At 42.2% G+C, this 12,670-nt stretch overlaps 1 protein-coding gene and 2 non-coding genes across 3 annotated transcripts; 2 read left to right on the top strand and 1 right to left on the bottom strand.

The window, feature by feature from the left end:
* Positions 1 to 1,529: 1,529 nt before the first annotated feature.
* On the bottom strand, positions 1,530 to 8,811 carry znf346 (zinc finger protein 346). Its single transcript, XM_004561785.3, has 7 exons — positions 8,689 to 8,811; positions 7,029 to 7,132; positions 6,196 to 6,291; positions 5,315 to 5,462; positions 4,998 to 5,225; positions 4,770 to 4,869; positions 1,530 to 3,194 (listed from the first exon to the last, which is right to left on the bottom strand). Exons 1-7 carry the CDS (start codon positions 8,744 to 8,746, stop codon positions 2,993 to 2,995), a joined length of 936 nt encoding a protein of 311 aa, XP_004561842.2. The 5' UTR covers positions 8,747 to 8,811; the 3' UTR covers positions 1,530 to 2,992.
* Positions 8,812 to 11,251: 2,440 nt separating this feature from the next.
* On the top strand, positions 11,252 to 11,324 carry trnav-aac (transfer RNA valine (anticodon AAC)). Its single transcript has one exon. It is a non-coding gene; the product is annotated as a tRNA-Val (tRNA).
* Positions 11,325 to 11,994: 670 nt separating this feature from the next.
* trnav-cac (transfer RNA valine (anticodon CAC)) lies at positions 11,995 to 12,067 on the top strand. Its single transcript has one exon. It is a non-coding gene; the product is annotated as a tRNA-Val (tRNA).
* The last annotated feature ends 603 nt before the right edge of the window (positions 12,068 to 12,670 follow it).

Raw genomic sequence — 12,670 nt, 5'->3', positions numbered from 1 at the left:
CTTTATCCATGCTAAAGAGGAGAATGAAGCACATGATCAACCCCTGGAACAAACTTCACCTAAAAGTATGTTTTCCTCAAGGCCCTGCATGTTTGGGTCCTGTCGTATCTTAAAGGCATCATATTATATTACCCACTAAAGTACTTTTCTCTCAGACTGGTTCAGTAGAAACCCAAAAAGATCTTTAACACCATCTCTATGTATAATTATGGCAGGTTTAGGTGACCCTGAACTAGTCCTTAATTTATAGGCTCAGGCTACTAGGGGACAGCTATGATGGACTGATGATTTCTTCACCTCTTTCCACTCCCCTTGTGTTGACATGTTACTGCTGTATGTCATTAACTGTAATGTATTCTGTTTTCGGTTGGTTTTATCCTCTTTTAAGCTTGTGGTCTTTTTTCTGTTTTAGTGGCCCAGCTGAAAACTAAAGGGGGAAGGAGCATTTGCAGTCAGGGCTCAGAGGCTTGGGAAGAGCCCGTCTGTGGAAATCAGGTCAGTCGACTTGTTCGCTTCTACTCAACCTTGTTTCTGCCACTGAAAACAAACAAAAAATTTGTGCCAACCTAGAGTCAAAATTTCAGATTCCTATTTCAAAACTGTAACTTTTGGAAAAAATGACTTAAAAGTTGACTTAAAAAGAATATACTTTCAAATTTTGAGTCATACAAGTGTGTTGTGTATTGTCAACATATATCACATTTGATCTGGGATCTGAAGGTCAAATTTTTATCTTTAAAACTGTACCTAAAATTCTCCCGTTTTCACTTTTGCGGTTCAGATGTGCCTTTCTTTCAAGATGACCACAAAATGTGTGACATCTTTAAAGAAAGGATTGTCATGAGCTGCCTAGTTAGAGATATACTGTAGTCTATTACATAATAACTTATTCATGTCAGTATTTACAAACCAATACCCATTATCCATTACCTACTCCTACATATGTTTATATAATCAAAATAAACATAAGTCATGCTACCCTAAAGTAAATACTGGCCACAGAGTGAGCTGCCTTGGCAAAAGTTCGCGATCTCGGAGTGCTTCCTGTTACTACTGCTTTATTCTCTTGCCCTTGTAAAGCACTTTGTACAATGGAATTTGAAAAGTGCTTTATAAGATAAAGACTTTCTTTTGACATTCATCTGTTAAACAGATTCATATAAACTGATTGAGCGTGTGGGTGCATATAAACATTACAGACCTTTTTCCTTTAATGTTCCCGCTCTACTTCATAGATATAAACTATTAAACTGAGCCTGAATTAAACTCCTTCCTTCTTTTAGAGTGGATAACAGGGTGCGAGCCACACTGATGCTGCCGGTCTGTGAAGTCTCCAGACACTCGTCTCCCTTGTGATTTTGTTTTTCCCCTACCTCACCTCACACCTACATGCACATTTCTCCACTGAGCCGTGCCCTCACACATCACTGATTTTGCTTTTTAGAAGCAGATGCATTTAATCATTTTATTTCCCGACATTAATCTCCTTTGTGTTCCTCCTTCTTGAAAAGACTCATGAAACTGTGAGCTCTTTTAAAACATGTCTCTACTTTATACACACCTTTGCAGCATTTTTTTGTACCCTCAGCGATACATAACTTATCGAAAGCAAATCTTAATCACAAAAACACAGAACACTCAAACGATGAGGGTAAAAACAAAAAGCCCACGTTTGTTGTTTTCTTTTTTGCTAAATACAGGATGTACTGTACAGTATGCACAAGCCCTCTTGGTATAAATTACATCCAAACAAAATCTTTTTTTCCCTTTAGCCAAAAAGTTGAAGACATTCATTATTAAAATATTGAACCAATTCTTTATGAGGAAAAGCAGACTAATAAAACGTTATTGTCATTCTTATGTTGACATCACTTTCTAATTTGACATCACTCTTTTCTTCTCCGTGGTAAATACTGTGATCTCTGCTACTGACAGTAGTTACAGAGCTCAGAAAGCATCTATCAGTCTCTACAGAGTTTGGACACTTGGGATAATTAATAACATCACACTCTTAAAGAAAATTAGACTTTAACTAAACAGTACAAAAAAAGAAAATTATACTTTGTTTCAAAAGTCAGTGATGATGTTCAAACTTTGCATGATAACATTTGTATGCTTAAAGTCTAGAGAGATAATGTTTTATAAAACAATAATAATAATCAAATACTTTGAATACAATGGTTGTTGTTGTTGACACATTTGGATACCATTTGAAGTACTAAAATTATCTAATTGAGGCTCACCTACTCTTGTGTTTTTACAGTAAAAACTGCAGCTACCAAGACAAGGGGAATAAAAAAGAAAAACTGTGGGCCACTTGAACAATAATATCAGCTTTGTCCAGGACATTAAAACATCAGCTTTAGTCTGTTAAATCCAGACATAAAGCCTCAGTTTGACTAAGTTACTGTGTCTTGAGACATGAAAAAGGCGCGTGTCTCAATAAATGCATTTACAGGACCTACAAACCAAACCGAAGAGGTGACATGAGAAGTATGAAGCTGCTTTGCTTTGTAGAGTTCACTGCTTGCATGTGGCTCAGGTATGAGATGTTAATACGGGTTAGTTTAGGGATAAACATGGGATGACTGCTGCCAACCCTTAAGACAAAAATTTCAAAGCAGACTTTCCCCTGTTAGTGTTTGGTGTTTGTACACTAAGCCCGGATGTTGAACTACACTTCCTTTATCACGCACTGAAGGGTTAAATAACTTTCCACAAGTGAAAAGCTTCTTTTTTTCCATTTAAAGAGAAATAAATAAAAACAAACAAACAAAAAGAAAAAAAAAAATCTTTTCGGTGAGAAACTCAAAATGTTGTTCCAGTATCCAAAGCTACATTACTCTGTTCCAGGGAAACACCTACTCAGAAGAGACTGACAGGAGCTGAAGGTTCATAGAGGTTGATTTTTTGTTAATACGTTAAAGGGGCTGGTTGTTGTGTGTCATTCCAAGTCCTGACTGAAACCTCTTTAGTCCATCCCAGTCCAGCCTCAAGTGTACTGGTACTCCTCTGTGTACGCCGTGTCCTCTGGAGCATACTGGTTATTTCCGCCTACGTAGTTGTCGTCTCTGCCAAACTGCTCCTCCTCGGGCGGGTACTGGTCATCGGGGGCAGCATACTGGTTATCGCTGCTGTACAATTGATCTGCCGGGTGTTTGTTCTCTGTGATCTTCAGGCTCGATTTCTTCACTCTTTGAAATAAAAGAAAATTATTTTTAGGACATTTCTCTTTTTCCAGAGGATGTGTTGTCTACATGTTTTAGCTGTGCACCATCAACTTGGGTCTCAAAAATGCACTTCTTCATGTGGGTGTTGGTGCTTTAGCTTAGTCCCTGCCACAGAGAAGACAGGGTCCACAATATGTAAAGAACTTCTTTGTGGTCAAGTAAAGAATGGAGACTGTCCACTGTCTTCCATCTGTGGTTTGATGGTTTTGTATTTATTTTTATTTTTCAGTTTACTTTTAATTTCTGTGCCGGCTTTACTCGTTTCAGTTTTGTTACTATTGTTTCAAAGGGTCAGATGGCCAGCCTCAACAGCTGGATCAGGCTGCTATGGCATCCACCCTCAGCTGCCACCTGACACACACTGCACCCTACCCCTACAGCGCCCCCTGTGGGTGGTGGGGCTTCAAAAGGACGGGCCAGGCCACCAGATGCTGCTCCCTCCCCTGGCTGAAGGGTGGGGTGGGGGGCTGGTAACCCTATCCCAGGGAGGGTTACACTGGTAAATTTGAAAGGAGCCAGCTGAGATGGATTGGGCATCTAACAAGGATGCCTCCTGGGGGAGGCTCTGGGGTAGACCAAGGCCAGCCGAGAGCTGGAGGAGGTGGCTGGGGAGAGGAAGGTCTGGGCTCTTCTGCTTAGGCTTCGGACCCCACAAACCAGATAAGAAGAAGAAAATGAATGGATGCTATTATTAGGCAAGAGGCAGGGTACACCCTGAAAGGGTGTCAGTCTATTTCAGGGTTAACACAGAGACATATCAGATCTGGTAAGTTCGAACCAGAAACATTCTTGCTGTGAGGCTGCAGCGCCAAGTTAGTTTCCTATATTAATATTAGTCTCACCGGTGCCCTGATTCTATATCTGAAATTCCAATGCAAAATACAACGATATATATCATTTTGTATAATATGTTTCTATACGCCTGGTTTCGGGCTCAGTTTCAGTGTCTGTAACTTTAACTCAAACTGGAACAGCTGCTTGCCTTCAGGTCTGTTTGTAACCCTGAGATGCAGCCAACGGGAGCTACTCAGCTCTTTTAGTATATACTGCCACACTTAACTGCTATGGCTCCAGCTCCATGGTGTGTTAACTTTCTCTTTGAGCAATAACTTTAATTTTACATACAGCCCAGTTCTCAGCAGTCTTTGTTTTTAACACATGTGAGTGTAGGGTTTGTCTGATGTCACAGCAGAACAAAGTGGACTAGTCAGTGTTATGGCGCCCTGTAGTTTCTGGGCTGTGCTAAAATATAAATAAATAAAAGAAATCAATCAATCAGCATTTCATTGTCATCTTGTTTTCTGACAACAGGAACAGAAAATGTGTATGTGATAAAAGATTTATTGTGAATTCGACTATATCAAAATGCAGAATGAGTGAGAGTAGAGAGTAGGAGAGAAGCAAACATGTACACAGCCAACAGAAAAGTAGCTATGTTATGTTCTGTTTGCTCATTTGAGGACTCTGTGGACTCTTTGTGGTAACCACATGGTGCCAAAACGTTCTGTTTTCAAAACAAAACCCCAGTGTTGTACTTACTGATTCTTATGCTTGGCTCCGCTGATATGCGACTGATACTGCTCCACAGAGTTCAGTTCAATGTTGCAGATGGTGCATGGATAGCCATTTATTGTGGAAGCTGTAGATCAATGAAAAGTAGGGAATAATTTCAAACAATGTGCTCTTATTGCATATTGAAAGTTTAGTTGTTGTTTTTTTTTAAAAAACAAAACAGAACTGCACAAACTCATGCTTCTGCAATCGGACCTGGTGCTGTGGATGGCCCGTACGTCTCCATCAGTTTAAGCTTTGTCATCTGTTTTCTATGCTTCTTGCCTACATAGTGCTGCTGGGCCATGAGCGGGTTGTTGAATGAGGCCTGACATATGGAGCAGAAACGGTCTGGATTGTTGTTGTTTCCTGTCACTGGAGTGCCGCTTGAATCATCTGCAGGTTTCTTCTTTAGTTGAGGAGTTGGCGCTATTTGGGAGTTTACTGCAGAAGAAGACATAGAATTTAAAAAAAGACTTCATAAAGGGTAACATAAAGGATACACACAGGAAATAAAACCAAAAGCTAAATACCTAGAGCTTGAGGTCCAACTGCTTTCAACCTCAGGTTCTTGGCGTGAACTTTGCCCTGATAGTGAGACTCAGCCACTACTGGAGCAGAGAAGGTCATGTTACATACATGACACACCTTAAACCGGTCTGTGTCTCCATTGTTACAGTCCTGCACAGGAACATAAATCAATCAAATATTACTGCAAAAAAAAAGCCTCAACCTTCAGTAGATTATCAGCAAGTTTAATTTCCACAACTTGTATGACTTAATAATTGATCTCTGAATAAAAGATCCACCTATCTACCCATCAACCCTTATACAGATTCAGGTTGTAGAGGCAGCAATTTAGGCAGAGATACTCAGATCCTGTACCCCAGCAACCTGAGCATTCCCAAACCAGCCGAGAGACATAATCTCTATAGAGTGTCCTGTCCTGGGCCTCCTACCGGTGGGACATGGCTGTAACTATTCCCCCAGTTCATGAGGACATCCTAGTCTAGTCCTAGTTTAGGCATCCTGATGGTGAATGAAGCAATCATGAAATAATTCTCAGTGTGTTCCACGACTGCTGGGGAGCTTTTCAGGATAAACTATTTAGACTGTGTTAAATTCATCTGAATAATTTCATCACAATTTTTGAAAACCTGACAGCCCCAGCTAGCTGATGTGAGCAGGTTTTATATAAACTGAAGAGCAGGCAGATATGACTGGAACATTCACTGATGGTCTTAAAATACACAAACCTCCCGCTGAAAAAGTGCAAGACACACTGGGAGAGCCAACTGCTCAAGATCAAAGATATCTCTAAAAGTACTTTGTTTCAGATTTATCGTTGGCGAGGTAATAGTGACTCATAAAAAGTTTTCTTCGTGCTGGTTTGAGTTCTCTACTTTTTACTCACGCTGTCAGACGTTAAGGGCTTCAGCTTTTTGAGTGCTGGCTCTTTTTCATTTTGGATGGAAAGATAGCGCCGCACTTTGTTGGCATGCTTCTTGCTCTGAAAGGACAAGCACAATGTTTATTCCACAGTGGACACAAACATTCACTGCACATTTCTAACACATTTATGTCTCCAAACTTTAACATATCAATATTTCAACTAAAATATAACTGTATTTAATATAACCATTTCAGTGTTGCATTTATGGATCGACATCAATCTACTACTGCTAATTTACTACACAATAAATGCCAAACACTGCAACTACACGGTTTTAGATGTAAGTATTTCCTTCTTTTCTTCAGTTTGGTTCTTTGCAATGAGAGCCAGCAATCACAAATGAACGTATAAATCAAACAATGTCCAACCATTTTACTTAAACTAAATATTAGTATTTGAAAAGCTGTTTACATCTGCAGGTTTGTCAAAATTTAGAATAACTTAGAATTGTCTCCTCTTCATCATCCACTTTACAGCAGGGAAAAAAAGAGAAGTGCATCACAGTAAACATCTGGTCAACAGTGTGGCCAAAGGTCCACTTACTCTCAGCTGGTTGGACAGCCCTTCTGCCCTCTTTTGCTATATTTGTGATTTACTGGACAGCCTTATGATGATGTGCTATTACAGCTTAAATAAACTTTTAATGTAGTGCCAAGTCTATTCAATAATAACACCTTAAAAAGTGATAAGTGTGCACTTTTTCTCTCGTTCCTGAAAACTGTAGCACCATCTAATGAAAGCTAAGTCCCCTGACACCAACACAGCAGCACGCAGCAGACCGTGGGCTCACTGACCTGATAATGAGTCAACTTCTGAGATTCAGAAATTAGGACAGCACTGCAGACTTTACACTGGGAGTCAGAAAACAGGTCGCCATGCTCCTTTATCATCTTATTTACTGCAAAGGAGAGGAAAGGGAGAGAGAGAAACTTCAAATCAGGTTATATCATCTGGGAAAATGCAATTATAACACAACGTGAAGAGACTATTTGTGGCAGCAGTTCAAACAACATATCTGCTCGAGCTACTCCTTTTACTTACCAAGGATGTAGGAGCTTAAATGCACTATTTTGTGTTGGTTTTATTTAATAGTGTTATGGAAAATACAAACAATTTTCTGGATTAACTATTATCTTGCCTATGGGTTTATGGCAATGCCTGTGCAAACATCTGTGAACAACATTTTTAGTCTTAGTCATTCTTGGCTCATACCAAGCAGATCACTAATTCACATTGATATCTCAAAAGTAAAATATATATGTATAAATAATTTTTTTTAAACAGGTGGTGTATTATCGTGACAGGCAGCCGAATTGGTTGGTTACAGCTCTGTAGGAGGATGGCATGACATGTCACGTCGTCTTTACACATGTAGGAGCACAGTGTATTTTTAAGCATTTACAATCTGAATGTGTCACATTAGAGGATTCGGAATCCTGTTAAAGTCACAGCTTTTTGTTATTCAGACTTGGGCGTCTTGTTATGCAAACACTCCTCACAGCTTTGAACATGACAGGACCTCAACAGAAGACGCTGCAATGCTCATGTGGAATTTGGAACCAAAATGGAAAAAGGATCAGAAGGGGAAAAAATGCAGTTTTTTTTTTATTATCATTTCATAACCAAACTGTGGAAAGGTTTTAGGAATTACAAAGCCAGTCTTTTTCGAGGCATCAAAATTAAATGGACAATTGAATCTGTGGTTGGATCGCAGTCACAATTTCCATTTAGGCTGCAAAGAGTGTATAGTGGGAAGATAAGTCGCCCAATCAACGATTTGATGTATTCCGAGACTGAAAGAACATACTGGAGAAAAAAATCTGTATGTCCACCAAAGAAAACACACTGGATGGTCGTGGCATCCTTTCCAAAGTAGAGGGGGGGAAACAAACAAAACAGACTCTCCAAGACTAACATAAAGAGTATGTACACTAAGGTCTACACCCTGGATAACTATCTGGAAATACATCGAATCGGATATTGACACGCATAAATTTAAAACAAATACTTTTACATAATTCATACACTTGCGGTTATGACACTGTCCCGAGCTGAAATCTCACATGTATCTTGCTTGCATTACTAAACACACAAGCAAGACCAGCAGAAGTGCAATCCGCATGGCGTGAAAGACGCATTTCAGTTGATGCCAAGCCAAAGATGCCTCCCTCTGTCCATATTAGTAACCATTCAGGCGAAATGTTTCACAGTCACTGAAAAGCAACATCGGATGCAGACGTGCTCTTGTCGACCTTGGAGCCGAAACGGCTACAGCTAGCATAGCACATTTTAGCAACTCGATGCGCTTATTGCTTAAGTACCGGCTAACGTTAGCTTTGCGAAGGTAACAACAGCGCCGGTATTTTAAGCTATAACAGGGAGGGCTTTTACACAGTGCAACCGCGCCCTTTTCTTCTAAAACACACGTCAAACTGTTAAATAAACAGCACATACTCTCTGCTGGTCCCGAAGGTAAGTAAGGAAAATCGTCGGTCTGCATCGCGACGGCCATAGATTCTACTCACAGCCAGCGGCGTCCTACTACGCATGCGCAACTCGCAGGCAGAGGAAAAGGACTTCCCACTGTGGTCTGTTCTCTATTTTTTTTTCTTTTTTTGCCTGTCCCGTTTGGCTCTTTTACCATCAGAATTATTGTCTAAAGGCGAAGAAAGATGCCCAACGGATTTACTTTACCAAATTGACCATCCCAGCCTTGCCGTAATGGTCCATTTGATTCACCTTTTATTGTTTATGTTATTTTCACTTGCTGAATACGGGACAGACTTGACTGAGGGAAAGAAAAACAGCAAAAGAGGGCAAAAAACAAAAACCAACAGAATAAGCAGAGAAAAAAATGCATATATAGATCACCTGGATCACCTGTTGAGAAAGAAAAAAGAAAACAAGCAGAAGAAAACGAGAGTAATAGAATAAACAACATCACAATGATATATGGCAATATGACAGTAAATACTAAATATTAAACATTATTGTGCAGCACGTAAGATCGACAGCACACAGTGTGCTTTGAGGTAGGAGCCAAAAAGGGTGTAGTTTGTATGTGTGAGCACCCGTGTGTACACCTGTGAGCATGGACGCGCTTGGTTTTTTTAAAAAGGTTCCTTCATGTAATGATCTGCTAGAGGGTGTGGGGGAGCCACTGCCCCGTCCTCCAGGGCCATGAAGCAGGTATGGAGGAGATCAAAACTCCAGACATCCAGAGGCCCCCAGAACACAAGAGACCAAGGAAGAACAACAGAGGGGCAGCCACGCCACTGTCCCAGAAAGAGCTGAGGAGAGCCACAGATGAGGGGTCACTCAGCAGCCACGGAGCAGAAGCCAGGGGGGGGGTTGCAGTGACGTGCCCGTGAGTTCCGCCGGCAGCCAGCTGTGCCTGAGTGACCGAGCCCCAGGCCGAGAGGCCGGGGACACCCCACCTCCGAAGTGGCCCGAGCGAGCCCCAGGCTCCAGGCCCCGACAAGCAGCCACCAGGAGTGAGCCGGTGTGTACCTGGACGCCCATCCCCGGACACAAAGAACAACCAACGCACCGATGTCTGAGGGAGTCCGCCACCAGCAGGGGAAGTGGTGGTAGGGGGAGATAGGCCTCCAAACCTTGGAGGGCCCGAGATGTCCCCAGAGAGGTGGCGTCTGATACCCAACCTGACATATAGACACAGACATACAGGCACACACAGATGCAAACATCCATTCCCACCCTCATGCTCTCATATGCACTTACTCTACACTCAACCAACGTGGAGACAGACATAGAGAGACACTGTACACACAATCACACTCCCCAAGCGTACTCTACGAACCGGGTCTAGGTACCCTTGCCCCTGGAGGGGGGAACTGCACCCAGACCCAGGTGGTGTTACCCTTTTCCCTGCGGTGGGGAGAGAAGCAGACCGACCCGACTCCGCAGCAGCAGGGAGGCCCCACATTCCAGACCCCAGTCGGACGGCCAACTCCTCCTCCTAGCCCCCCACTCCAGCAGGCCGCAGAGAACGGGGGTGAGAGTAGACTCCAAATCTCCCTCCACCCGCTCATTGTAGTGTTGATGCATGTGTGTTCTAAGGTGCATTTAAAACCCAGGAGGGCATGGAGCTACCTGCCAGAGAGCAGCAGGTAAGCGCATAGCCCCTCCTGCTAGCCCTCAATGTCTACGTGTATTTAAAATTGAGAGGTGGGCAACGACGCCAGGGGTGAGGTGTACACCCTGATGGTAATTTGAATTCCGTGTAGCATGTCTACCCCCAAGATCCTATATGTATGTGTAATGAGAGTGGGAGTAATGTGAATGTCTAAGTTGTGGGATAAAATTGAGGCAGAGGCAGCCAGAAGGGGACAGGGGGGGGGGGTTGCCTCCTCTTCAACCTGGTGACACACCCCTACTCCAAGGCCCTGCATGTGTGGATGGTTGTGGTGGAGCAGGAAGAGGGAGGCAGCTGGAGATGGGGAGGGAAGGAAGGAAGGGAGGGGCAAGTGACCCCTCCCTGGGGCCAGCTCCCCCGCTGACCCCAGTAGGCATCCCCATACTCCGCGACCCGCCAGGGAAAGGGGGCCCAGGCCCATCCGGACCGGGGCCCAGTGCAGCAGCGCCGCCCGGCCCCACATAGCCCGGGACAGTCCACCCAACACCACCACAGAGAAAACTTCACCCACCCCATCATCCACTCATCTTCCAGACTACATAAGACACATAAGTGGTCTGTTCTCTAACAGGCAGCCAGCACAGACAGTTTTCAGTGCATTTGAGCCTGTTTCTTAGCTGTCACACTCAGTTTAGACTTGCGTATATCCGTACTGGAGTACCACTTGTAGAAATACCTTTTATTCACATCTCATGTGGGAATATTTCCCCGGTAGCATACAGACCAGGCAGTGGTCTCCACAATGGAGAATGATTTGTTACAAATGACAAGGCATTCGATGCTTTTTCGGGCCATTAAAAAACAAATTTTCTGTATGTAGTATTCGTTTTTGTGTGTTTGTTCAATGGCTACGTAGTAGAGGTTTCCGTAGTGTAGTGGTTATCACGTTCGCCTAACACGCGAAAGGTCCCCGGTTCGAAACCGGGCGGAAACATGTCAGGTCTATTTTTTTTTTTGTGTGTGTGTTGTATCGTTTCTACGCAAGAGGATTAGGGTCCCAGGGAAAAGAAGGAGTGGGAATGTCTTTTTTTTCTTACCAGAATTCTGAGATTAAAGTCAGAATTCCGACTTTTTCTCCCAGTATTCTTCTCAGAATTTCTCTCAGTATTCTTCTCAGAATACCAAAAGTCAGAATTTTGACTGTGAACCGACAGTTCTGACTTTAATTTGAGAATTCTGAATTCTGACTTTTTTCAGAATTCTGACTTTTTCTCAGAAAAAAGTCAGAATTCTGACTTTAATCTGAGAATTCTGACTTTTTTTCCTCAGAATTCTGCGAAAAAAAAGTCTGAATTCTGAGATTAAAGTTAAAGTTCTAACTTCAGGATTCTGGCTTTTTTCTCAGAATTCTGGAAAAGAAAAAAGAGGTGCCCACCTTTTTTTCCAGTGGACCTAATCCTCTTCTGTAACGACTTGTATGACTTGAATGACTTTCCGGTTCGAAAATGTCTATATAACATGTCTTTTGGACTGTATTTTCGCAACAGCAGGCCTGTAACTTTATAAAAGTGAGTATTTTTGCTTGTCGCCAAATCATGTGTGACAATATTAGATCGTGACATGTATATATATTATTGTAAAATGACAAAGTCGTATCATAGCGAGTTTCCGTAGTGTAGTGGTTATCACGTTCGCCTCACACGCGAAAGGTCCCCGGTTCGAAACCGGGCGGAAACAGTACTGCTTTTTCTTTATAATTCTTCACATTATCAAGAAAACACAAAAATACTAAACAGCCACCTGACAATTTATTAGGTACATATTGCCTTCAGATCTCCCTTGGTTCTTCATGACATCAACAAGTTCCTGGAAACACACCTCGCAGATATTGGGTCCACACTGGTCCTAAATTGTTGCTAGGACAGATCCATGCTTTCCATCTGTGTCACAGCAAATACTGAGACTACACAGTAAGCACAGTTTATATCATATCTTATTGTCTGATTTTCTCCAACATTCAACCATTTATACGATTTGTTCTTAATGATCGCAGTCACACGTGTTTCTGTTGAATCTGAGTCAGTCACTAGGTGGAGACAAATAACTATTAACAAAAAACTCAGCGGAGACGGAAGGAGAGTTGCTGTAGAAATATACTGGTTAATGGAAACTGCATTTGGAAGTTTCCGTTGCATAATTTCTGCAGCATCGTGCAGCTTTACGGTGATATGAGTTTTAGCAGTATACAGTAGTGTATTAACTCTGCGAGAAATAAAGTCAATTTGAGCAGTCCGTATGTGCCGACGAGATGAAGAATGAATGCTACAGACAGGGTATGAC

This window comes from Maylandia zebra, linkage group LG10 (assembly GCF_041146795.1).
Source record: "Maylandia zebra isolate NMK-2024a linkage group LG10, Mzebra_GT3a, whole genome shotgun sequence".
In the NCBI taxonomy this organism is placed as follows: Eukaryota; Metazoa; Chordata; class Actinopteri; order Cichliformes; family Cichlidae; genus Maylandia; species Maylandia zebra.
Note: the sequence above shows the minus strand (reverse complement) of the source record. Positions and strands in the feature narration are given on the sequence as shown.

Excerpts from the sequence above, each read along its gene's own strand:
- znf346 (XM_004561785.3), bottom strand. The coding sequence starts at position 8,746 with ATGGCCGTCGCGATGCAGACCGACGATTTTCCTTACTTACCTTCGGGA. Across the intron at positions 4,870-4,997 it reads CGGGCCATCCACAGCACCAG|CTTCCACAATAAATGGCTAT; the intron begins GTCCGATTGCAG and ends ATTGATCTACAG. Across the intron at positions 3,195-4,769 it reads GGAGCCAAGCATAAGAATCA|AGTGAAGAAATCGAGCCTGA; the intron begins GTAAGTACAACA and ends TTTATTTCAAAG.